The sequence below is a fragment of the Alternaria arborescens genome, assembly GCF_004154835.1.
Source record: "Alternaria arborescens strain FERA 675 chromosome Unknown contig_22, whole genome shotgun sequence".
Taxonomy (NCBI): Eukaryota; Fungi; Ascomycota; class Dothideomycetes; order Pleosporales; family Pleosporaceae; genus Alternaria; species Alternaria arborescens.
Window position 1 is genome coordinate 233,677 of NW_021167877.1, and position 23,933 is coordinate 257,609.

The window sequence follows — 23,933 nt, forward strand, 5'->3', positions numbered from 1 at the left end:
CAATTACAAAAATGCGTCCTGAAGGCATAAACTAACGCTTTCTTGTCAAGGTTGCGACATAAAATTTTACAGATACCTTCAGAGTGGCCTTTAGCATATGCGGTACAACTAGGAGAAAACGAGCTTGTTCGCAGAGTCAAGACGCGTGCTCAATGACGAAATTGAGACAGGCCAGACGACAGCAATTTGAACGTATGTTGGCGAAACGTTAGGATCATCCGAGGGACGAAGAGCTTATCGGGAAGGAGCCTGTAGAAGTGTCTTCGGAGGCTGTTCGAGGGAAATAATTTTTGCTTGGGATGGTTCGGTAGATATGCGATGTCATGAAGCGCGTATCCGACGCGTATTAACGCGCTATGCATAAGACTAGAGAATAGCCATTGAAGCCAAGTTGTGTACAAACAATCACAGAGGACCAGGTAATCTTAGCGGGTGGTGGATGAGCGCGATGTCTAAGGCCTTTTGGTAGGCGTGGCTAGGTCTTAGATCTTCGTCGCGTCGTGGTGTGGTTGAGGATTGGGGCACGACGTCACGCGGAAACGGATTTGCGGCTTACTCAGCTGGTGGGTCCACCTCGCGAATCTCAAGCCCCTCGCCTCTCTGACCTACTAAGGAGAATTGTTGGCGCCCGTGCGAGATTGATTCATCTTCAAAATTATGGCAGAAGAAAACGCGCCTACTTCTGATGTCCCTGTCTCTGACAAGGCATTGCGGGAATTAGCCAAGAATGTGGCGAAGAAATTGCCCAACTTCGCAGAGAAAGAGCCGGCAACTGCTCTGAAGTAAGGACGCAAAGTCCGTGAGCGTTGCTTTGCCGATACTGAACCCCACTAACATCTGACTAGAGAACTCCATACTATTCTCGCTCCCGTTTTGGAGACTGCAGATATAGCAGATCTAGAGAACAGCCATCGCGCAGCCGCATCGAATGCTTTGTGTGGAATTATTGAGTATTGTGCGGCTTCCGACAGTGCGTATGCACGAGAGGCGATCCTGGATGATTCGGTATGGATGAGAACCTTCAACATCTACCTCCAGCGCTCTGGAGATGCAAAGGGCAAATCGATGAGGCAGATGCTTTTGGTCCTCACAAGTGTCATTACCAAAGATCAGAGCCTGCATGCGAATGAACTTCGGAGAAGAGCTACCTCTTCTTTCCTGGACATCATATGTGAGCGCGAGGATCGCATCAAAGTCAAACCAGCTTTGCAAGGCCTTGCCCATTTCCTGCTTCGGGATGTCATCTCCATCACGGAATTGATTGGATTGTTTGATGTGCAGCTAAAGCGGACGTCGGATACAGTCCAGGATGCCGTGACTTCGAGGACAGTGTTCAAATCTTTCCTTGCTTGGGTTGTTCACCACGACACCGCTCTTTCGGCGGGCCATTTGATCAAGAACTACCTACTTCAGGCCCGACGTCTTGCCGATTACGACGAAAGAGGCAATGACGGCTCCATATCACCATTCTGGATAGAGCCGGTGGTACAGACATTACAAGATTGGCCGGATCGCATTCAGGAGTTCAGAACTCACGTCTTCCCTCATTGCTTTCTACCTAATCTTTCGGAGTACTTGAAATTTCTCGCATATCTCCATTTTGAGTCACATGTTCCACACGAAAATGCGCTGCCCAGTCAGCTGTATCAAGCTGGCGGTCACACGTCGTCCCTCGGAGAGATGGAAGAGTTCAGGATATTGTTGGCAGCAATCGCCACAGGAAAAGAACTCAATATAGTGAAGGACAATGGTAAGTTCTCACCAACGTGGCGCAAGATTAGTCACTGATCTTCATACCAGATTATAGAGTTCAAAGTGATATCGAGATCCGCGATGGAGCGCTATATCTGCCCGATAACGTCCCTGGTGCCTGGATGGCGGATCCGCATCCTGAAGTCAGACTTGCAGGCATGTTTCTTTGCGTATACTCCACTTCTGTTACGAGAGCTATTAGTGGTGGCATCCTACAGGCTCTCAGGCGCAACCTCTTCCATCTGCATACAGATACGGATGCGAACTTTCGCCGGGAAGTTCACGGCTATACACAGAAGCTCTTCGATCGTCTCAGAGCTAGTACGGCGACTCTTGCAAAGTCAAGATTTAAGGGTGGTGCATCTAGCCAAACACGCCTCCCTTTTCCAAAGACGAGCTCTGGTTCCCATGGTTCGATAGCCCGACATGGGGAACAGGACCCGCTCTTTGAGTCTCTGGCTTTCATCGCTTGGTATATCCAGTTTCTTGAGTGGGAGCTACGCCCGACTGCATCTTATCAGAGCCGCATCACTGCATTACGTTCGATCACCATCGTACTGCGCTCTGGGATAGACCCGGGCGTCCCGTTCACCAGTCTTTCCAAATCTGCACAAGGGCAGCTCAACTGGACTCATGAACTTCGGATCGGGAACACGAAACTTTGCCGGTCGCTGCTTGACCTGATTTTAGATCCTTTCGACGATGTCCGTGACGCAGCTGTATCAGTCTTGCAGCTATGTCTAGTTGCTCTCCCTCGGACTGATCAAGAACGTACCCTGTCGATGATTCCTCGCTTTCTTGCAAGAGCGGAAGCTACAATGCTTCGAACAGGCCGAGCAGATCAAGCAGATGGCGTTGCTCGTGCTTATGGAATGGTCTTTGCTTTGGCCAGCGATGAGTCAAACATCTTCGCTGGCTCACACTTTTCTTCGAAACAGAGTTTGTTCGAACATTTGAAAACACAGCTACAGGACACCTTGAACCTGGCCCACGCAGATCTTTCAAAGGCCGTTGACGGTCGACCTGTACATGGCACTTTTGCTGCGCTACGCTATGTAGTTGACCAGCCCGGCTTCTACTCTATCGTATCCAGCTTACCACCGGAGGTATTTGCCATCTGGAAGAGGTCTCACGGCGAAATTGTAGCAAGTATTGAGAGTCTCTGGTCTTGCGTCTACCACGTCCTGTGTGCAGATGCACCGGAAGGCCATGTCCCCGATGAGTTGGAAGATGAGAACAGTCTAGACACCAAAGAGATTCTAAGCTACTCATGGAGGGGACTGAAGGAGGCCAGGTGACCAAACCCCTACTATACTCTCGATTTCGCTAACTGCTACAGTGTTTTGCTACGAACTGTTATTCTTAAAGCTCCTGTAGGCGATGGGGACGGTGACCTTGTCACCCCGGAGCTTTTTGAAAAGCTAGGCAGACTCTGCTTTACACAGCTACTTGAGCTTCGTCACCGCGGTGCATTTTCGACAGTGTCGCAAACATTTGCTGTGTTCTGCCGCCGTTGTGTCACCTCGAGTATACCCTCGATACGTGCGCTGCCTGAAATGTGGTACCAGGTTCGTGCACAAATACTCCAGCGTGCGTGTTGGAACTGACGTTCTGTAGGAAACCCTCCGATCTATTCAAGCGAAGTCAGATGCCATTACTAGGAGGTCCGCGGGCATACCGGCAGCCATGTCCGCATTACTAGCAGCAGAACCCCAAGCAGGAGGCAAGCTCTTCCCACGAGCCATAAAGGATCTTGTAGCCGAGACTTTGGTGGAAGCGCAGAGTACCAATATCGAGGAAAGCCGTCTTCCTCAAGTGCATGCCCTTAATTGCATCAAGGAGATATTCACAACCTCCAAGCTAAGTGTTGCATCTGAGGCATATATCGGACAAGGTCTCGAGCTTGCTGCTAAAACCTTGAATTCGTCTATGTAAAGACCACAAATAGATGACTGACTAGATCTGAACTGACTCCTTTTTAGATGGCCACTCCGCAACTGTAGTTTGATGCTGTTCAAAGCTCTGATTGAACGACTGCTCGGCAGCGACGAAGCACAGGACTGGAAAGAGCGGGAACGAGCCAAGACTTCGCGCTTCTCCTATGATAACTATCCCAGCCTCGTGAAAATCTTGATAGAGCTGCTTGAGCCAAGTAGCGATGTCAAGATTATGGAGACGCCTGAGGCTGGTAGCTCACCGATGGACCTCCATGGTGCCGAGGGCGTATTTCCTGCCCTTCAGATCTTGCGCCAAGCCCGACCACCGGGAGATCTCACCAAGATTCGGAGCTTGGTGAGAGACTTACTCCCAAGCCCGCATTGGCATATGCGGGACATGGCAGCCAGAACGTATGTATCACTACATACTACAAACGAACATCACGAGAAGCTCTCTTCCATATTAGATACCGTCCCCAGCGACCATAATGGGCAACACGGAAGACTTCTAGTGGTGATGTATCTGCTGAGGAAATTGTTGCGAGATGAAACTCAATGTAGTAAGTGCTTCGAGAAGCAGTAAGTTGAATGGCCAGTTGCTGACTACCTGTAGCCCTACAGCACTTTGCAGCCTTGATGGAGCAGCTTGGACAACATGCAACGAGTTGGTACATGACGAGTGATTGTCCTTTCGTTCGAACCGCCTTTCTTGATGTTGTGAGCATCTGCGGCAAGGCTATGCTCCAGAGGGCAAACACTATCTCAATAATCGATGCATGGAAAGACCTCACTACATCTATAGCGATCGGACCCGAGTACGAAATTGGGCCCAGCGACCGCCACGGCGATGCCTTGCTTCGGACTTCTCTTGCACAAGTATACATGATTGATCGTGTAATACTGCGCAACGATTCCCTTCAGATCATGGTTTCAGATGATTATCAGACCATCGGCGATGCACTTATGCTCCTCGCAAACGAAGATCCGGATACCTGCCTGGAGGCACTGGAAACACTAGACACTATACTGCAGATGAAAGCGTCTCACGATCTGACCGTTCCGCTCTCTCTAGTCTTAGCACATATCCACCGTGTGGTCTTGGAAGCCACGGATCCAGAAGTGATCTCGAAGTCGCAAGCCGTGCTAGCCGATGCTCTTGCGAACAACAACCTGAAGAGTGAATTCTTTAGCCTAGTCAACGAAGACCAGACCATGATCACTCTAAACAAGCTGCAATTACAGTGCATCCAAGGCCCACCATCGAACATGCAAAGCGCTGTACATCTGCTAGGTTCCTTCCTCGATCACTCATATCATACGTACCCACTTCGCCGTGCCGAGATCCTAGCAGCTATTGCGCGGTACATTCGCCTTCTACGCATGACAATTGTCGACACAAACCCCTTCGATACGCGTTTCGCTGCTATACAGTCCCTCTCCACATTAGGATCGGTCTTCACCTTGGCTCCGAGTGAAAAAGCAACAGGGTCACTGGTCCTAGGTCTGGCTATCGTCCTCTACGATCTCCTCAACGATGATGATGACGAAATTCGCGATCTGGCTGCCTCTACAACGGGTTCATTCTTGCGTTTACAAGGTAAAGACACCTTCAAGGATACGGTGCCGATATCGACGACGCACCGGCTTGCGGCTTACCTGATCACTGCGTTCTCGACATCGCAGTACTTAGCTACAGAAGCGATACGACGTCTGACAAATACACACTCGCCCACACTCCCCTTCTATATACCCTTTGCCGAAACCTTTGCTCAGGAGAGGAAAGAAGATACCTCGCTCTTTGCGCAAGAGAAGCAGAATCTGTACAAGGACGATACTCTAGATACGATTCTTTGGTCTCGTATCCTCTGCTCCTTGTCTTCTTCAGCTACTCCTGAGAGTCTACGCATTGGCTTGACCACCTGGGTACTAGATGGCCTGACCACACTTATGCAGACGGCGGAGAAAGAAGGTGATGGTGCACTAGGATGGAGTACAAAAGCTGAGGTTTTCACACTAGGAATGCGGATTTTCTGTGCGAGCGAGGTAGTGGTGAGGTGGGGCGGTGGGGAGAAAGTAGAGGTAGTGAAGATGCTGAGTAGATTTTCAGAAGTGGGCACTGAGCGAGGTATCCACGGCTTGTGGATTGAGAGGGTTCAGGGGTTGTTGAGCAGAGAAGTGAAGAGGATGCTGAGGAGAGCCAAGGCAGGCTTGCTGGATATTGGATTCTGAGTCAGCAAACTGTGGTTGGTGATTCAACACGCCAATTCAGACAAGAAAAGTGTTATTTTTATCGAAGAAGATCATGTGAACATCCACAAACACAATCCCATCAGAGACAAGCACAAAAAGAATAATACTCTATCGCCGATAGAACATATTAACAGCACTCTCCCCCACACTCTTACTTACGCTTCCGTATTTCGCCTGCCAAGCAAAGAAATAAAGCAACGCAGCAAGTGGCTGTCCAACTAAGCAAAAGCTCATCCAAAAGATCATGTTACCCGCAACCTTGCCTTGGATGCACTTGACCTTTTGAATTACGTCGGTAAGTGCAATAAGCGGGATTTGGAACATCATGCCAGCAAATGCGACACCAATGACGTTGTGGGTGGGAACGCCGACGAGAAGTTCGTGTAAGATACCCGAGAAGAGAAAGACGAGGATCTGGGCTACTGCGGGAGGCACACCGCGGCCAACAAGGGGCGAGTAGATGTGGCGACGCATGAAGTTTGTTACGGGCTTATTCCAAGTCGTCCAGTATGTACGGATGGAAGACACGTTCCACCAGTCGCCGTAAAATTCTCGGTCACCGAAACGCATTACTTCTGCGAGGGCATTAAGGGCGGATTGGAAGAGGGCGAAGAAGCCACAGAGCCAGCAGAAGACGCTGATGGTGGACAGCTTCATGACGCGTTCGGCAATGGATGTGAAGTTCAAGGTAAGGATCTTGTCGAGCGAGTTCTGTAGCAGGGGCGCAGCGTATTGGGCAGATGCGATCCAGATGACAATGCTAAGACCTGCGAGCTCGGCGAGGCGCTTAAGGACGAAGTCCCAGCGAATCTTATCGGTTCGAGGATAGACGGGTTGGTAGACAAGGGTTGGTGCCCACCAGAAGTAGCATAGGTTCTTCATGTTGATGTTTTGCGGGTATGGACATGCTTTGTATAGTTCCGGTAGGGGATCGGCTTGCTTGGGGTGCAGGTAGGCATGGCGAAGATCGCGGTTTGTGAGCGCGGACGAAGCGCACTTGAGGAAGACGATGACGGCGTGAAATTCGCAGAGCGTGCCAATACCGGGGTGGTATATGTCGTAATAGACGTACTTGGTCGCAATATAGAGATTTGCGACTGCGTTGATGCTATGGAAGAAGGCTACGATATACCATGTTGAGTTGAAGCTGCGAAGTGCAGCGGCGTATTTGGCGGGCGTGTCTTCGTCACGTTCGTGCGATATACGGGCGTAGGCTCGGTTGGCCTGCCAGGCCGCGGCAAGTTCGATGAGGTAGGTTACGAAGAGGTGCGCAGGGACGAGGAGGTATAGGAGCAACCCGGTGATGACGTCGGAGCGGCGGTAGTCGTGGCATGATAGGCAGATGAGGACACCATACTTCTGCAGGTTCACAATCATCAATCGCAAGTTGGAGACAACTGTGCTCGTTAGCCATTTGCGGCTATCCTCGGTAGTAAGGAGTGCATACTGAGAACCAGGATCATAAGATTCCTGAAGCCGATGAAGCTGGGAACCTTATCTGCATCTTGGCTGAGACATGAGGTACGGGAAGACGAGTGCGTTGCAAAGACATGACGGTATTTGGTGTCACGAGCACGCTTGGTCGTGCCGTTGGTCGTGCCATTGGCTTTGGATTCGCTGGCCGCCTTTCCGCGGTACAAGGGGGAACTGGCCTGCTGCATGTCGAGAGCAGAGGAGGCTGCCATTTGGGTAAGAGTCGCCATGGTCGAGCGTTGAGACGGATTGGGAAGTGGGTGCAGATTACCCCAGAGCGCAATGGCTCATGCGAAAGTAATTAAAGATCTCAGGGTGGAAGCGAGGAGTAGGAGTGATGCTCGTATGCGGCGATTGGGACGACGGAAACAGGCTCACTTGGCCGTGGCTCTCGGCGGAAGCGATGGATTTGTACTCGGGATAAGCGCGCCATGACCGAGGGTTTTGGCAGCAATGGCGACAGAGTTATCAGCGCATTTCTGCATTCTGTTGGGAGTCTGGTGAGCGGGGATCTGCACGGTGATGCACGCCGACCCATCTTAGGCCGTGGCGTGTGAATGTGGCTGATGATGCGAACACTGTGGCTTTGACGCTAGGCCGAGCTATCGCGGAGGTTCAACGCGACAAAGGACGCGCTGCACCGTACGTCAACCTTGCGCATCGCCATCGATCACGCCCTCGCCGTCACCACCCCGCAATCCGATCGGTCCTTCCATGTTGGTTGAGTAAGAGTAGTACACGGCAAGAACAGCCGCAATGGAGCGTGAATACCATCGCCCAGACTTTGAGGGAGGGCTGCGACCTCGACCGAAGCGTGAGTATATCTGTTCAGATTCCAACATCTGACGCTGACTCTATAATCTACAGGAGCGGTGACCGACTATGGCTCAACGACAGTGCAATGGTTGCGCAATCGGCGCCCGCGATACAAGAATGCTCCCATGGCGGAGATGGAACGGCCAAGTGCAAGTTATATTGTTGACATGCAGCCTCCAGCAGCACGCGTCGCCAGCGCAGCCGAGTCGATACCAGCCAAAGCCGTGCATTCTTCCCTGAACAAAGTCAAACACCCCATAAACGTGGTCAAATGGACCCCAGAAGGTCGGCGACTGCTCACCGGCTCAACCAGCGGCGAGTTCACTCTGTGGAACGGAATGGGCTTCAACTTCGAAACTATCATGCAGGCTCACGAGGCTGCAATTCGAGCTGTCGAATACACGTCCACCGACGACTGGCTCTTATCAGCAGATCAGACAGGTGTCGTCAAGTACTGGCAGACAAACTTCAACAACGTCAAAGAGATACAAGCTCACACGGAAGCGGTACGAGGGCTCTCCATTGCACCCACAGACACCAAGTTCGTGACATGCGCCGATGACACCACACTGAAGATCTGGGATTTTGCGTCGAGCACAGAAGAGTCGACGTTGACAGGACATGGATGGGAAGTCAAGTCGGTTGACTGGCATCCGCACAAGGGACTGCTAGTATCAGGGTCAAAGGATCACCAAGTTAAGTTCTGGGATCCGCGGACAGGGCGCTGTCTTACGACGCTTCATGGACATAAAAACCCAATATCAAAAACCATGTTCGAGCCCGTCCAAGGAAACATGCTAGCAACATGCGCCCGTGATCACACAGCCCGCATCTTTGATCTTCGAATGATGCGCGATGTCTTGCTGCTGAAGGGACACGAGAAGGACATTATTACAATGGCCTGGCACCCGATGCACAAGAACCTGCTGTCCACCGGTGGTGTCGATGGCAGCATACACCACTATCTCCTCGACGAGCAAAACCCTCCTACTGGTGTCGCACCGTCGATATCGCCTTACGACGCTGCCGATTCACAAAACGCGCCCTCACAAACTATATATCCCGCTCATAGCCTGCAATACGCCCACGACTTCACAGTCTGGACAATGGATTGGCATCCACTGGGCCACATCCTTGCATCCGGTTCCAACGACAGGGTTACGCGTTTCTGGACACGGCCGCGGCCAGGCGACACAAACTACATCAACGACCGCTACCATATTGGTCAAGCTGCGGCAGAGGCACAAGGTACGTTCGACCGTGGCCAGGGCAGGCGGCAGAAGATGGAAGAAGAAGAGCAGGAAGCCGAGGACGAGGCCGAAGGCCTAGTCGATCAGAAGATGCCGTCAAAGAACCCCGCTGGTGGTTTCCTGCCTCCTGGTCTCTCGTTACCAGGACTCAATGCAGCGCCAGACGGTACATCCAGTTCTCTACCCGGTATTGGCGGAGCAAATCATCCTCCAGTACCTCCTCCACCAGGTAACATGCCATTCCCACCGCCTAACGGAGGGGGCCCGCCTATGCCTCCTCTCAATGGTATGGACCCCTCTCGCCTTGCACAACTTATCGCGTCAGGCTCCTTACCGCCACCTCCCATACCTCACGGTCACGGTCCTCCACCACCAAACGCTAACGGTCCTCCTCCACCCTTTCCACCAAACTTTCCCGGCTTCCCACAAGGCATGCCACCCGGTATGCCACCTTTTCCCCCAGGCATGCCACCTCCAGGCTTCCCAGGCTTCCCTCCTCCGCCTGGTGGTATGGCTGCTCCGCCACCAGGATGGCCGGGCCCTCCTCCACCGCCACAACAGCAACAAGGAGGACCGATGAGTATCGGCGCAGATGGTATTAGGAGAAGAGCGCCGTTGCCGGATCAGCAAGATGCTTTGAAAGCAGAGATGAATCAGGGCCGATACAGGAAAGCGAGGTAGATTTTTGTCATGGGTTGTTGGCATAGAGATGTACGATCAAGTTGCGTTGAAAGTCGACGAGCGTTGGCGTTACGACATGGTACGGGACTCCAGCAAGAAAAGGCGTAATAGTAGTATCCTTTCAATCGTCAACAATACCCAAATCTGTTCGTACAAGTTTTGACTACGATTACACTGCCTACAGATCCTCCGATAATCCAGCATCGTCCATGTCCTTGATGAATTCCACCTTAGCCACGTCTTTCAGCTCCATATCCCCCTTCACCATCTTCTCTCCATGATTCCACAGTTCGTCTATGAAAGCAGGAACAAATGTCCCCGGACCTTTAACATCTTCCCTCTGCGACGCAGTCTCCGCCGCGATCTCGTAGTGCAACAGTCCTGCCACAGCAGCAAGCAGCTTATCTTCACGATATGCTGCCAGATAGGCAGATAACGTTGTACCCAGTGTGCATCCACTCCCTGTAATCCTCCCCAGATACTCGTGCCCATTGCTCACAGCATAAGTCCTTGTACCATCCGAAACAACATCAGTAACGCCGGTCATAAGAACAACGCACCGCTCCCTAGCCGCAAGGCTCGAAACAACGCTCGCTCTTTGCTTTACAGAGAAGAGTGAAGCACCAGAGTCAACACCACGCTGCTGACTGGAGTTATCAAGCTGATACCCGCTGGCACGCGCCACAGCGAGGATCTCACTCTCGTTTCCCTTGATCAAGTCGAAGTAACCAGTACCCATTAGCTTGGCTAGAGCGTCTCTTCGTATGCTCGTTGCCCCTGCACCTACAGGGTCAAGAACAATGGGTCCACCAGCGGCATTGTAAGCAGCGATTGCTGCTTGGTAGTTTGCTAGTCCTTCGGGGGTCACGGTACCCATATTTACGACTAATGCGCCGCCTAGTTTAGACAAATCCGCAGCTTCAGCGCTATAGTTGCTCATGATGGGGCTAGCACCTATGGACAGAGCGACGTTTGCGGCGAAGTTTTGGACAACAAGGTTGGTCATGTTGTGGGAGAGAGGGTTCATTTCTTTGACTTTCTTTGTCACGGAGATGGCGGTTTTGAGGACAGCGGTTATTTCATCGGCGGGCTTTTCGTGGTAGAAATTTGGAAGTGAGGATTGAGGAGCGAATGGTGGAGGCGTCTTGAGGAGGTGGACGAGGTGTGAGGATGCAGCTCTAGGGTCTTGAGCACCTATTATCGCGGATACTACCGCGACGCCATCGATCGTTTTAGGACAGGTGTTGGCAGTTGTTGGGGCTAAAAGTTGGTGTGTAACGCGTTGGGTGTTCGAGGCGTTGACACCGCCGATGCATACTGTCCTGACGTTCTTCTCAGCGTCGTTGCCCTGGTCGAGATATCGCAGTATCTTTCTGATCCCAGTAATCCCGATGATGTCTTTGGTGTTCTTCTTGGTGTTTGTGGCATACAGTGTGCCGATTCCTAGGTAGTCTGCTCCCAGCTCGACGGCTATACGTGCTTCATCGATAGACGAGACTGTTGCGCCGATGATTTTGTCTTTTCCCAGAAGGCGGCGTACTTCGCGAACATTCATGTCATCTTGACCCACATGAACACCTTCACAGCCTACTGCGAGGGCAACATCCACACGGTCGTTGATGAGAAGCGGGATATTGTGTGCTTTGCATTTTTCGTGGAGCTTTTTTGCTGTAGAGATGAGGATGCCAGTGTCTGAGGTTTTGTCTCTATATTGGACGATCGTTACACCTGAAGTTCTGAATCAACATGGTTGCGCGTTAATGAATGTGCAGGACGTGTAACGTGGAAATGCAACCGGGGCAGTATGTGACTAACCTCCAAGTAATGCCTGCTCAACTACATCAACCAGATCTCTTGAGCCCAGAATGGCTTCTGTAGAGTCTGTCACGAGATACAGGGAGTAGTCTACCTTTTGTTCAGCCATTATTGCAAGTGGACGCACGGCTGGTGTGGAATACTCGATCTTGTCCATCAATGCTGGAAATCTTTGAGAAAAGCCGCTATGGCTGATGACGCAATCTAGGTGCGGCCCGCCAAAGACTTTGATTCGGTTCGCGGGAGATTAGTAGCGAATGTAGACGTGTTAAGCGACAGCCTTACGTGTAGCTTACAGAACGCAGCTTGTTTGACGGTGATTGCTCGGCGGCGGCATTCAACATTTTGCCCCACGTTGTCAGATCTAACATGGCAAGTGGTGTTCGGTGAACTGCGGGGCAATTCAAGGTTGGTACAGGACACATAATGATCGTGTAAACATGTCGTTTGTCAGCCACACATGGGTACCGCCTTCCTTCCCAAGGTTGTCGCGCCGTGTTCATGGCAAGCACAATTACCACAGTAAAACCACCATATTCCAGAAGTCCGTGTATGATCACCTTCTGTCAAAGGTATCCAAGCGGGGGCACAGGACCAATGCTGTGCAACAGTGATGCATCCCTGCCCGCTGTGGTGAACCGACCATGCAGCAATTTCCTGCAACAACCGTTTGATGTTCCGTTGTTTGTGTGGACCAGAAAACTCTTTGTCCGTCGCCAATGCCCCAAAATGACAGTGCCAGCCACCTCAGAACTCGGCCGCCTAGTCTCACAGTCCAAGTGCTGAAAGCTCTGTGCAATCGCGTGAACAGCCAAAAGACAAATAAGTGACTGACTCAGGGCGGGGCTTCTGGAGGCGTTTGGTAGAACGGCCTTCACTAGCGTGGCTCGGCAAGTTCGAAAAACTAAGCGCAAGTCGGACCCCATATATCTTCCATCCACCACCCGCGGTTCGCACACACTCAACCTTCGCACAACGCAAAATCCATCAGTCGCCCTCGTCCACACCAGTGACTGCCACTGGCAACAGCACACACAACTCTGCCCCACACGCCAAACAGCCTGCTCGTCGCCAACCCGCGACCTGCCTAAACCGCCACTCTCGCCATCAGGCCACAAGCACAAACCGCACCTCAGAGTCGCCAACGACAACAGGAGTATATGTATTCGCGCCAAAGCTACTCCTTCCGAGTCGAACCTCCCCCCAAACTGCAAAAATTTCGCTGTATGCGGATACCAAGCAGTATCATCCACCAAACCAACGGCTAATCCACTGCCCCTCCTGACCTTGAGTCGCACACACACAACCCACACATACTAGAGACTGCTCCTGCGCATGTCTCTTTCGGCCCTCGTCAACATACCTGATCCGACCTCGTTCGCCCGCCCGCCGCATAATCACTAAATCAACCTCGTCAACCAGACCCCCCCGCACCACCGTCACCATGGCTACCGTCAACATTCGCCGCGATGTCACCGACCCCTTCTACCGCTACAAGATGGAGCGCATCCAGTCCAAGATCGAAGGCAAGGGCAACGGCATCAAGACCGTTATTGTCAACCTGAGCAGCGTGGCTCAGTCTCTCGCCCGCCCCCCTGCTCACGTCATCAAGTACTTTGGTTTCGAACTCGGAGCTCAGACCAACACGAGCCCCAACGATGACCGTTGGATCATCAACGGTGCCCATGATGCCAGCAAGCTCCAGGACTACCTTGATGGCTTCATCTCAAAGTTCGTCCTCTGCAAGAAGTGCAAGAACCCCGAGACCGATGTCCATATCAAGGACGGCAACATCACGCTTGACTGCAAGGCTTGCGGAAAGATCTCCGACGTTGACCCGCGCTTGAAGCTTAGCTCCTTCATCCTGAAGAATGAACCCAAGAAGGGCAAGAAGGACAAGTCCAGCAAAAAGGCCGAGCGTCGTGCTCGCAAAGAGGCTGAAGCCCGTGGTGAGGCTACCTCGCCCGATGGCGGCAGCCCCGGTGACAGCGCCGACGACAACGGCGACGATGGCGACTTGGCACTCGAGGCCGGCAGCGATGACGAGCTTACCCGCCAGATCAACGAGGGCGCCAAGGAGATCGAGGATGAAGACGCCAAGGAGGTTGAGTGGTCCATCGACACCTCTGAGGCGGCTATTAGGGCTCGTGCTCAGGATCTGCCCGACGACCTCAAGCGTGCTCTTGTCATTGAGGATGACGAGGAGGGCGGCTCGAGCTACGATGTCTTTGGCAAGTGGATCATCGACACTGGTGCCGAGAAGGGTGGTGTTGAGAACCTTGACAACGTCGACATCTACATCAAGGCCAAGGAGCTCGGCATCGAGGAGAAGCACCGTACTCTCACTGTCATTCCCCAGACCCTCTTCACTGAGAAGATTGTCAAGCAGATGGACGGTCGCGCCCCTATGCTCAAGAAGATGATCACTTCGGATAAGCACGAGAAGGCTTTCCTTGGTGGTATCGAGCGCTTTGTCGGCAACGACAAGCCTGAGCTGATTCCTCAGGTCTCTGCTATCCTGCTCAAGGTGTACGAGAACGATCTTGTCTCGGAGGATCAGCTCAAAGCCTGGTGCTCCAAGGCAAGCAAGAAGTATGTCGACCTCAAGGTCAGCAAATCTGTTCGCAAATCGGCCGAGCAGTTCAAGGACTGGCTGGAGAACGAGGATAGCGAGGATGAGGACTCTGAGTAGGATCCCGACTGTAGGGACACGTGGATGGTAAAAGTACGCGAAATGTCCGACTGTTGACTGTCTTTACCTTTTGTCTTGCTTGTCTTGTTTACTTTGTCACGGACGACGTGTAGGTAGCTCTACTCACGTCTGTAACACTTGTTTGGGCCAGTCCAGACGATGGTCTTGTATCCTTCTCTCCTCTCTAGTTAGCCCATAAAAAACCTTGCTTTTGCACCGCCTTGCTTCTGTTACTTGCATTGCTATGCCTGTGCCCCACTACCGTTCGCCGTTGTTAGTCCCCTTATACCGGGTGCTTGGGCCCACCACTATCGTGCATGCTGGGAAGTTTCTGCATGCATAAACGCGGTGAGAGCGTTGACAGTGTAGGAACATTCCCATACCTATACTTTGTGCTAGTGAATTCTGAACGCCCCCACGTTGCGACTAATGCTCGGCAAAACCATGCACTTTGACCACGCGGTCGTTTCTGCCGTCCACTTATCATCACTCATATCAGCCTCTCCTCCTCTTGACATGGACGATAACGCAGGAAAAAGCATTCTCGGGGCTCGCCTGGCCCTAGCCTTCGCGCATCGACATGTTCTCGCGCCGTCGATCTCCACAAGGACACATTAGTCTCCGAAGCTTAACCCCACCCAGGCAAGAACAAGCGGAGCTCCCATGCTCTGGACGGCAGGCCAAGCACACTTTTTTCACGACTGCGCATGGTGGCCGGAGCGCGAGACGCGACTGGCGAGATAGAACGAGTGCGGCCGTCTCTGTTTATAATGTGGCGGACCCCCACCTCGAAGGTGCTTTGCAACCTTTCGCGGCGCAACGATTGTACGGACTGTACACCACCGTGAGCGACTTCTGGAGTTTTGCGCTCACGTTGAATGCGAAAAGCTCCAACAAACCACCATCTAATTATACGGCTTTTTTTTTTGATAAGCTTCTGATAACTACATTAAGCCTTGCGGCTCAGGCGTCCCTTCCGCATCCTCCAGAATCAACACCAACGCGAAGACCATGAACCCAATTCAAGCTTACCCCGCAGAGGGCGTGGTCGTCCAAGATGCGCATCACGAACATTATGCACCCGAAGCAACCAACAACAAAACCGGTGCTGGCACATATGTGACATCTGAAAATGAGTTGCATAATGATGCGCCTGGGAACGAAGTCCTGGAGCGTGATGCACAGACTAAGGGACGTTGGTTCCAATACCTCAAGACGAAGCAATTCTGGATCACTTTGGTGCTGGGGCAGGGTATGTGATGAATCCAAATCTATCAAATAGACGACGTTTAAACTGACGAAACGTCATAGTCCTCGCTCTCTGCATCACCGGTACCAACACTTTGTCGTCTCTCCTCGCCGAAGAGGGTACATCAATCCCGGCATTCCAGTCCTTCTTCAACTACGTCCTGCTTAATATAATCTACACATCGTACACCCTTTACAAGTACGGTTTCAAAAAATGGGGTCGTCTTGTTATAAAAGATGGCTGGAGGTTCTTCATCCTTGCTTTTATGGATGTGGAGGGCAACTATTTTATTGTATTAGCATACCGCTACGTAAGTTCTTCAACCATGTCATTTTCAAGTTGCTCGGGGCTGTATTAACAAACAACTAGACAACCATCCTTAGCGCCCAACTGATCAACTTCTGGGCGATCGCCGTTGTCGTAATTATCTCCTTCTTCTTCCTCAAGGTTCGCTACCACTACACGCAAATCTTCGGCATCCTTCTGTGCATCGGCGGTTTAGGTGTAATCTTCGGTTCCGACCACATCACGGGTACCAACAACTTTGGCGCTACAGATCAAGTAAAGGGCGATTTGTTTGCACTGCTCGGCGCTACTTTTTATGGTCTGTCCAACGTTTTTGAAGAGTGGCTAGTCTCTGAGAGACCACTATATGAAGTCGTTGGTCAACTGGCCTTCTGGGGCATGTTCATCAACGGTACGCAAGCTGGTATCTTTGATCGCGCTGCTTTCCGCAGTGCAGTTTGGAATGCAAAGGTTGGTGGTTATCTCACAGGGTACACACTCATCCTTTCGCTGTTCTACTCACTTGCACCGGTTCTCTTCCGTCTCAGCTCCGCCGCTTTCTTCAACATTTCCCTGCTTACCGGAAGCTTCTGGGGTGTAGCGATTGGTGTCAAGGTGTTTGGACTGAACATTCACTGGATGTACCCTATCGCTTTTGTTCTCATCATCATCGGTCAGGTCATCTACTTCCTGAGACAGAGTCTGGTAGGTGAGGCGTTGAAGCCGTGGTTGGGCAAGGATCAGGAGAGGGGACATGCTGGAGTAGGAACCGCGAAGAAGAGGGTTGTTAGACCCGATGCTATTGTCTAAGGGCAATATTACCACCCCGGAGCTGAAGGGATGATGCCCGGCTTTGTTTAGATACATGACGAAGTATACGACTTATGGAACATGCAGTATTGCAAGCTTCTTCATGGATATTCTTGAGGCCGACTGCCTTCTTATGACAGCGCAGCCCATTTTTACAAGTCCAGCAATGTGCCTATTCTTCGCTCTGCAGCTTCGAAGAACCCGAGCTTAGCCTCGAGGGCAAGGGAGAGGTAGACACCTGCCTCAATCCAGAATACACGTGTCGCAAAATTCCCCCACGTAGCCCAACACATAGTGTATACGATAGTAATGCTAAAACCGACAGTGCCTGCGTTCAGGCTTGGTGTTGCAGACATCCAACCCTTCTCCAAAGCGATAGAGATGAGGTATACCGTTGCGAGTCCTTGAGGCACAAAAAGAACCATGGACATACACGTCCAATCATCGATAGCTAGACAAGGGGGTGAGGCATAGCCGATGGCGCCTGTAATGATCCAACAAGCTAGGTTGCCTACGAATGCAAGAAGTGCGATACCAGGAGTCGAAGGGTGTAGAGATTGGGACTCGTAGCGCCTTGAACGTACGGCACCGTCATGTGCTGTTCCAGTAATCGGAGAGTCGGCGATTTTGATTTGGCTCATGGTGGTGGTAGGAGAAGACGATGGCGTTTTACAGAGCTGGACTTTGTATTCATCTTTATAGTGATTCCTTGTGCAATATCGGATTCATATTGGCTGAGCGTTCATAGGTAAGACAAGCGCCATGTAGTGCCGCGCCACATGTGGGTTCGGAACGGATCTCTCGGAATACTGGCGAATCAATAACATCACTTTCCGATTCATCTGAGCCTTTAGCTTGGCTGGGTGGTCATATGTGTATGCTAGGGAAGGTTTTTTGTGGACGGGTATATGGTGTTTGCTATGGTAGAACAACTAGTGGAGCTCTTGGTATTCGTCATTAGCCTGCCTTGGCCGAGCGCCACTTATCACCAGCCACGTTTCGACCTTACTTCCCACCATTAACCAAGTTTTCTACCTTGATATCGAACAAAAGCTCATCACTCCCTATCCGAATTATCCGTTAGCCTGAAACCTTTTTTCCTCTATCGAACATGTCTTCGCGCGGTCTCCCTGACGTGCTGATGCAGAAAGTCGACGACTATGTCGATTCGCTGGCACCCCAGATCCAGCCCCGCATCGCCTCCGAACTTGAGATCTTCCAACAAAAGACTATCGACAGTCTCGAAACGCAAGTTGTAGACGCGTTCAGATCACTGTTCAACAAAGACAGGCCGTCTTCATCAGATGGCAGCCGCTCTGGTCCCTGGAATCTCAATGACGCAGCACCTGATTCTTATGGTGGCCAGTCACTGCCCTTTGCGGATGAGATTTCCAAACTGACCCGAAGCTTCGGACAGATCTCTGATGAAGCGAATGGAGATTTGCGCGACATTTTTGATCTTACTTCGGGAAATAGAGGCGGTGCAGAGCAGTCTCGATCTGTAGATGGGGGTTTTGCATCTGGAGCTAGAGGGGTCCTTTCTTCAGCGCTCAATGTTGTTCAAGATCATTTCGATGACGAGAGAGGATCAAAAGGTGGCCAGTCCTTTGAGATTGGGGGACTACTCGGGATGATCAGTAGCACGATCAAAGATGCATCACAAAATCCCGAAGAGAAGGCGAGGCTGATCAGTCCAGAGATCAAGCAAACAGTGGGCGACAAGCTACGCGAGCAGCATGCACCCCTCGCTGAACAATTTACCCGGATAGCTCTGGATCACATAAAGCGCTGGCTTCGTGGAAACACAAGCACACGCGATCTTGGTGACGGCGCCAAGGCTGAGATTGCTGAACAAGTAGGCGACCTAGTAAAGGGCCTCGGAAGCTTATTCGGAAGCAAAAAGAGCAGCCAGGAAGAATCTTCCAGAGGCTTTGATGGCTCTAGCCGGGATGGCGAGAGTGGCAGTGGAAGCGGCTTCTCTCGAGTCATCAGCGACAAGCTCAGCACCGGTCTCGCAAAGGTTCACCGAGAGGTCCGCCTGGAATTTCGCAAGATCCTCGGACAAATCGAGAAGCAACTGTTTGAACTGCTACCTGATCAATTCCAACGGCCACTAGAGAAGATACTTGGTGGCAATCCATTCGATTCACAGCTAGACCGCGACGCGTCAGGCAATGCTGACCGCGGCTTTGGCGATGACATCAAGTCCAAGTTGCTCAACAAGATTCGTGCTTTAGTTCAGAAGGTTCAGGAGACGTTGCGAGAGAGCATCTTGGGTGTAGTCAATGGTGGACACCGCAAATTTGAGCGCCAAAGCTGGGTCTTTGTGCAGGGTATGGTGGAACAGAAGGTCCAGAGATATCTACCTGACGTCAAGATCAATGTTCCGGACGATATCGGAAACGAAAATGTGAGTGTCGGATCACCGACTGCGAACACGCAGATGGGAGGAGGATACCAGCCTCCACCACAGCCACCCCAAGGCGACCATCGTCCTGGCCCTCCCCAAGGTGGCTATGGTGAACAAGGGCACGCGCCGCAAGGATACGACAACCCACCGCAGTACCAGAACTATAATCAATACCGAGAGCAGCCGAGACAAGAATACCAAGATCACCGGGCGCCACAATACCCACCACATCAAGACTATCCATCCGAGCATCACGCACCGTCTCATCAAGGCTATGCCCCTCAACAGTATCAGCAATCTCAGGACTATCGACCTGAGCATCATGCAACCCCTCCACAAGGCTATAACAGCCAAGGCCCTCCAACCTATCGATCTGAGCAGTACCCACCGCCCCAACAAGGATATCAACAGCAAAGCTACCCTCCACAGAATCAACAGGACTTTCCTCATCTAGAGTATCGCGACGGCGAGTACCGTAGGCCGAATTATTAGATTACTCATGATGACACGAAAGCACTAGAACATGGTGCTTGTCAGACGTGCAGGGTCCAGTTGGAGTTTCGATTAGCTTGTGCCTTCTTCGATTTCACTGTCAACCTACGATTAGATAGTATTGGATAATGCAGTCGTCGGCTTCCCATTGATAGACGAAGTTCCACTTAAACGTTGTCGTCACTTGTGTGCAGGTATAACATGTTTGTAGTTGTTACTGTGAGAGTAGCACACTGATTGTGAATGCCGAAGCTCGGCCAAAATTCCTTCATTACACGTTGCAGACGAACTACTATGATTGGAAGCGCTATCCAGAACGCCATCGATGCTAGAAACAAAAAAGAAGCCCATGGTATCATATGTCCTTTCCTCCCTGTAACACCTTGTTGAAGCATGCATCCATGCCTAGTAAAATTCCTAACGCCCAAATGCACCAACGCAATAGAACTTCATTACGAAGATGAAGATGCAGAGTCGTCAGCAGCAGGCGAAAGCGCCGCTCCACCAGCACGAAGGGCCTTTACAGCAATATCAACCTCGTTGGTCGCCATTTTCTGCCACTTCTCTCTCGTATCTTGGTCTGCCAGTGCATCGGCACCAGCTTCACCAACCTTTTCGTACAATAGACGCGACACATCGCGATTGACGTCTGTATACTCTTCTTTCGTGACTTCTTTCTTCAGATATATAGGCTTCAGAACGGCTGTGACCATGCGTTGCAGCTCAGCCTTGGTAGAGTAGGAAAGTGCGGGACGGCTAGGCGAAGAGTCCTTTGAGCGAGGGGGACTACTAAGACCGACAGAGCGATGTGCGAGCCTGCGGCGGCCAGGCCGATCGTCGTCTGCAGGGGAATATGGCGAGTATGTTGGCGATAGTTGTTGGTCTTTCTGTACAGGCGATGCGGTACGGGTAAGGTTGAGAGGCGGCGGCGTTGTCATCCCCGGGGGTTTCTGGTAGACAGGCGACAGACCCGGCGATGAGTGCTGGGGAGAACAAGCGCGCTCCACAATGATGCGCCGCGGCTGTGGGGCGGCGATCTCCTTATCGCGCTCAGCGAATCGGTCAACCTCGACCTCTTGAAGTAATGACTGAAGAAAGCCCGGCGCAGGAGTGGAACTTTCACCAGCTGGAGCCGCGGGTGGTGACGACGCAGCTGCAGGGGCATGCGTGTTAGTCGCCGTGTTGCGACGTGCAGCAGCCGATGATGACTCTCCGTTGTCTAAGTGCATACGAGTTCGAGGGCGCTTGAGCTTGCGTTCAGGCTTCTGCTCGCGAGGCTCAGAGTCAGCAGGCGAAGAATCGACAGACTTGCGCTTGCGTCCCCGTCGGCTACTAGTGCTCGCCACGCTAGGGGTAGGGCGCGCGTCACCCTGGGCGAGTTGCTCACGCGCCTTCTCAAATTGATTCCACGCACGAAGCTCTTCTTGTGACTCGGGGTCTTTTGGTGTCTTTGGTGGTTCACGATGAAGCGTTCGGTTTGTAGGTCGCGCAATGGCGTTGGAGTTGCGCCGACGACCAGTTACGATGTTGTCAGCAGCGGCCTGAAAACGATTACCAGCTCCTGCTCGCCGTGCTACGCGCATGCGCTGCTCCCATCTGATGTCATCGCGGCGTGTGACATCAGATTGGTTCTCCGACTGCTCTTCCTCGTCAAAGGGAAACTCAATATCGAACTGCAGTCGGTCCCAGACGCTCTGCCAGACCCCTACCCATTCATCAGGGGCATGGTTGTGACGTGGTACACGGCTTCGACCGTTGATCCAGGCAGCGGGACCCCGGACCGCTGGTCGTCGTCGGGACGCAGCTTCCAGCAGGCTAGGATTCTCAACACAGCCCTGGCAATACCAAGGCCCACGAGATGGCATCCGATCAAGACCAGCGCAGAAGACATGGCAAAGCTGCTCGCAGCTATGGCAGTACATGAGCTGTGATGCGTCACCGAACTCGTCGCAGACCATACATGCGTCATAGCTTCCGTCATCCTCCAGTGTGTAATCGTCCTCGACAATCATAGAAGGATCGATATCGGCGACCTGTTTCTTGTCTTGCACGGTGTACTCGGATAGCTTAGGTCCTGGTAAGGTGTCAGTTGGGATTCCATCTCAACAGCGCCACTTGATGCAGCACGACATTATGGGATTGGATAGAGTTCATGCTGAGCTCGACTGACCATTTAGCCAGTAGCCAGGCTACTACCAGGCAGCAATAGCAACGTCGCAACCGCAGACTCCGTAACATCCAGGACTGACATACCTCCAACGCGTACGCTGAGCTCGACCATGTTGAAACTGGCTCGACATATCGGGCAGCTATTCGCTCGTTCAACCCAAGGCTTAAGGCACTCGTTGTGCAGATCGTGGCCGCATGGCAGTAGGTGTGCGACTAGTTCGTCTTCTTTGGTTGACTCTACAGCCACCATCTTGTTCTTGGCATGGGGTTGGGAGTCGCCATCAGCGCCATCCTCAAGCGGTTTGGTCGCAAGCGATGATGCGGTGGCGGTAGGGCCGTCGTCGTGGGGGACGAGATCGCCGAGACAGACTATGCACGTCTCGGCCATTGATGTGATGTTTGAAAGTGAAAGAGCGGAAGTACTGGTCGACGCGATTCATAAGTTGGGAAGATGATCAAGTCGAGAGAGCGGGGACTGTGGTTTAAGTAGCGGACGCTAGTGGCTTGGCCTCGCGGTCACCCTGCAGCAGCCACACACTCCTAGGCAGTCGCAGTCAACCCCGGAAACCCGTGATGTTTTCCAGAAAAAGGATGCCCAAGTGGAGACTAGTTACTTTTGGTAGTGTGAAGTATGTATCGAGTTCGTGGATCTGCTGCTAGCACTTCGTAAATGATCAGTCACTTTTCGGGCTTACCTCACCACGTGTCAAGGTTCCTTAAGTAGTCGTCCGAATGACTGGTGAGGCCACCAAGCTGCTACTCAGAATGCGAATACATTCCAACTTAATCGCTCTGCTATCTCTTCGCTTCTCGATCGCGTCAGATGCGCTTGTGGCATGTTTATGACTGCACCCTTGGCCTGAATGCGCCTGTATCGTTCTCCGACCTGCATGTATGAGAGTAGATGAGGTGGGAAGGTCGGACATATCAGACCGGATAGGCTGGAGATGTGAACAGGCTTTTCCTCGTTGGGAAGTGTTACTATGGGATACACCGATAAGATAACGACAGCTGCCGCATGTGGTGCTCTTAGCCCAAACGCTTTGCCTACAGTGTACTGCGTGTTCTTCCCGCTGTAGACATTCTTTTCTTCCAAAAACGTCACCCATTAGTACTCAACAGAAAGAGGGAAAACATTTGACGAACGCGTCGCAGCACGGAATCTGGCGCTGCCAAGGACAGTCGTTGTATGTTCTCCACCGCGTGCGAATACTACTCGAGACTTCCGTCTTGTGGGCAGACAGAGTATGGCCATGTAGTGGACCTTGCATTTCTATGTGTAGCGTCTCGCGCAACTCTGTAAGCCCTGGGCGAGGATACCGCGCGACGCGGGCGATCGAGTTCGCAGTGCGGTTGCGGCGGCTTCTTGCAGGCAGCTACGTATTTCTTGGGCTCAGTTTCTCGAATTCCCTATCCGATTTTCACATTAGCGATACTGCGAGGTATGTACATATTGCCGAAAAGCAGACCGCTTCATCCCCACGGTCGCGCCCTTCCACCAGGCTTCCCAGCCTTCGTGGATGCGTTGTTGGCGGCCGATTGGCAAATTCAGAAATACGGCCCAATCGCGCGATCAGAATGGAACAACTTGTGTGGAGGCCAAAAGGCGATAGCGGTGAGAAGGATCAGTTGTCGGCTTTGGAGGGGCATTTCTCAAATCTTGGAATCCAGTGTCTGCTGCCAAGGCGCTTGGGTCGCTTTGAGAATAGTGCGCGATCACACTGTGATCTATGCAAGGGCTTACTCTTTTTGTAGTAACGACTGTCAGCATTCAATATAAAGGTCTTAAATCTTCCTGTGTCTTGCAACACAGCACTTGCGAAACTCTGTTTTTCTCTGCTCCAGTTGTGTT

At 52.0% G+C, this 23,933-nt stretch overlaps 9 protein-coding genes across 9 annotated transcripts; 5 read left to right on the forward strand and 4 right to left on the reverse strand.

Moving 5' to 3' along the window:
• Positions 1–657: 657 nt before the first annotated feature.
• AA0111_g8641 (hypothetical protein) lies at positions 658–5,918 on the forward strand (the record flags this gene model as incomplete). Its single annotated transcript, XM_028655111.1, has 7 exons — positions 658–782; positions 846–1,750; positions 1,801–3,046; positions 3,092–3,320; positions 3,370–3,683; positions 3,735–4,249; positions 4,303–5,918. The coding sequence occupies 7 exons, from the start codon at positions 658–660 to the stop codon at positions 5,916–5,918; spliced, it is 4,950 nt and encodes a 1,649-aa protein (XP_028503805.1).
• Positions 5,919–6,047: 129 nt separating this feature from the next.
• On the reverse strand, positions 6,048–7,642 carry AA0111_g8642 (hypothetical protein; the record flags this gene model as incomplete). The annotated part of the gene is made up of 2 exons (XM_028655112.1): positions 6,048–7,336; positions 7,387–7,642. The coding sequence occupies 2 exons, from the start codon at positions 7,640–7,642 to the stop codon at positions 6,048–6,050; spliced, it is 1,545 nt and encodes a 514-aa protein (XP_028503807.1).
• Positions 7,643–8,168: 526 nt separating this feature from the next.
• Positions 8,169–10,159, forward strand: AA0111_g8643 (Polyadenylation factor subunit 2; the record flags this gene model as incomplete). The annotated part of the gene is made up of 2 exons (XM_028655113.1): positions 8,169–8,226; positions 8,280–10,159. The coding sequence occupies 2 exons, from the start codon at positions 8,169–8,171 to the stop codon at positions 10,157–10,159; spliced, it is 1,938 nt and encodes a 645-aa protein (XP_028503808.1).
• Positions 10,160–10,337: 178 nt separating this feature from the next.
• Positions 10,338–12,083, reverse strand: AA0111_g8644 (putative thiamine biosynthetic bifunctional enzyme; the record flags this gene model as incomplete). The annotated part of the gene is made up of 2 exons (XM_028655114.1): positions 10,338–11,887; positions 11,975–12,083. The coding sequence occupies 2 exons, from the start codon at positions 12,081–12,083 to the stop codon at positions 10,338–10,340; spliced, it is 1,659 nt and encodes a 552-aa protein (XP_028503809.1).
• Positions 12,084–13,418: 1,335 nt separating this feature from the next.
• On the forward strand, positions 13,419–14,666 carry AA0111_g8645 (putative eukaryotic translation initiation factor 5; the record flags this gene model as incomplete). The annotated part of the gene is made up of 1 exon (XM_028655115.1): positions 13,419–14,666. One exon carries the CDS (start codon positions 13,419–13,421, stop codon positions 14,664–14,666), a length of 1,248 nt encoding a protein of 415 aa, XP_028503679.1.
• A 1,011-nt stretch (positions 14,667–15,677) lies between these two features.
• Positions 15,678–17,010, forward strand: AA0111_g8646 (putative solute carrier family 35 member; the record flags this gene model as incomplete). Its single annotated transcript, XM_028655116.1, has 3 exons — positions 15,678–15,918; positions 15,978–16,225; positions 16,285–17,010. The coding sequence occupies 3 exons, from the start codon at positions 15,678–15,680 to the stop codon at positions 17,008–17,010; spliced, it is 1,215 nt and encodes a 404-aa protein (XP_028503810.1).
• Positions 17,011–17,162: 152 nt separating this feature from the next.
• AA0111_g8647 (hypothetical protein) lies at positions 17,163–17,651 on the reverse strand (the record flags this gene model as incomplete). The annotated part of the gene is made up of 1 exon (XM_028655117.1): positions 17,163–17,651. The coding sequence occupies one exon, from the start codon at positions 17,649–17,651 to the stop codon at positions 17,163–17,165; it is 489 nt and encodes a 162-aa protein (XP_028503812.1).
• Positions 17,652–18,121: 470 nt separating this feature from the next.
• AA0111_g8648 (hypothetical protein) lies at positions 18,122–19,912 on the forward strand (the record flags this gene model as incomplete). Its single annotated transcript, XM_028655118.1, has 1 exon — positions 18,122–19,912. One exon carries the CDS (start codon positions 18,122–18,124, stop codon positions 19,910–19,912), a length of 1,791 nt encoding a protein of 596 aa, XP_028503813.1.
• Positions 19,913–20,364: 452 nt separating this feature from the next.
• On the reverse strand, positions 20,365–22,469 carry AA0111_g8649 (hypothetical protein; the record flags this gene model as incomplete). The annotated part of the gene is made up of 2 exons (XM_028655119.1): positions 20,365–21,986; positions 22,166–22,469. The coding sequence occupies 2 exons, from the start codon at positions 22,467–22,469 to the stop codon at positions 20,365–20,367; spliced, it is 1,926 nt and encodes a 641-aa protein (XP_028503814.1).
• Between the last annotated feature and the right edge of the window lie 1,464 nt (positions 22,470–23,933).